Source organism: Penaeus monodon, chromosome 29 (genome assembly GCF_015228065.2).
Source record: "Penaeus monodon isolate SGIC_2016 chromosome 29, NSTDA_Pmon_1, whole genome shotgun sequence".
Classification (NCBI taxonomy): Eukaryota; Metazoa; Arthropoda; class Malacostraca; order Decapoda; family Penaeidae; genus Penaeus; species Penaeus monodon.
In genome coordinates, this window is record NC_051414.1 from 33,514,100 (window position 1) to 33,515,460 (window position 1,361).

General features: G+C 36.4%; 1 protein-coding gene across 1 annotated transcript in view; it reads left to right on the plus strand.

The window, feature by feature from the left end:
* Positions 1-1,361, plus strand: part of LOC119592186 (E3 ubiquitin-protein ligase HECW2-like) — a gene marked incomplete in the record, with an annotated part of 33,790 nt that overhangs the window by 11,159 nt on the left and 21,270 nt on the right. The window contains 2 exon segments of the mRNA XM_037941016.1: positions 159-344; positions 587-736. Of these exon segments, the coding sequence (XP_037796944.1) occupies positions 159-344; positions 587-736 (336 nt within the window).

Consider the following 1,361-nt stretch of genomic DNA (forward strand, 5'->3'; position numbering starts at 1 on the left):
CCTTTTGTGTCTTACATCAGTCTTTTACTAGCTTTCATTTTGTTACAGAGTTTTACCTTTGTGAGGATCTTTTTATATTTATCATAGAGTGGCACTATATGTATTATTAGAGAAACCTGGAAATACAGCTTCTGTTCCTGTTTTCTTCAATTCAACAGGAAGCTTGCATTGTATATGAGAGAAGTGCATCCCTTCGCCATATGATATCACGGATAAGGCGTGATCCAGCAGCATTCACAAGATATCAGCATAACCGGGATCTTGTCAACCTTGTAAACCAGTTTGCATACAGAGAGCGGGATTTGCCCTCTGGCTGGGAGGCCAAATATGATCGATCAGGAAAGGTAGTATTGTAGTTAATTGTTTTGTTGTGTTGGCAAAGCCGTATGTTATATTGTGAACTTCTAGTCCTTAATATGTAAAAGAAGTTCCCAAGTCAACATTGCTTTCTCTTCTCAGTTGTCATTAAATCTATTTTTATATTGATTGATTTTGTATCAGATTTCCTACTAAACTCTTCTCTTCTTTTTCTGGGGTGAAATTTGCTACGGGCTTGAGTAATGATTATGTTTCCTCTATCTTTCAGCTTTTCTTTATTGACCATTCAAGTAAGACAACTTCATTTATGGATCCAAGACTCCCTATTGATGCTCCTTTTGTGAATGCCACCAAACTGGCAGTTCCAAGTGCTCATCATCGCCGCTCAAGGTCATCGGGGGAAGAAGAGGCCTCACGGGTTAGTGTGATAGTAGCATTGATGAGGCTGAACTAGGACAGTCTTCAGTTCAGCTGAGTTGTGAGATGTCTCCTCTCTGATCATTGGCTGTTTTGAGATCACTGAGCACTTCTTTGTCTTTGGATTTGGAGTCTCAAAGAAGACATCCAAAAAAGTAGCTTCATGATTTATGCTGATTCACAGTTCACCCTTTTTTCACATGTCACCAAAGTGCACAGTCTGCTTAATACCTATGCATCCAAGACAGTGGCAGTAAGCCATCCAAGGGAACCTTATGGTTGGAGAATGAGGCTGCATATCATGTTCTATGGTTTATATTGTTCAAATTTTGGGAATTAATTTCAAGACAAACCTCAGCAAAAGGAGGTATTACATATCTGTTATAGAAAATGTGCAAAAAAGGGGTATTAAGCATTAAACCTAAATTTTAGAATTAGAATTATTACTAGCAATTTTGACAACCAAAATAGTTTTTCTGTTATATAGATATATTTCATCCATTGATACTGTGCTTAATAGTGATAACTTGAGTAATACAACTATAAAAATAAGTAGAAGAGAGATGCCTTTTAACTGTTAAAACTAAAATACATAAAAAAAAATCAATATCATTAACTCATTGGAT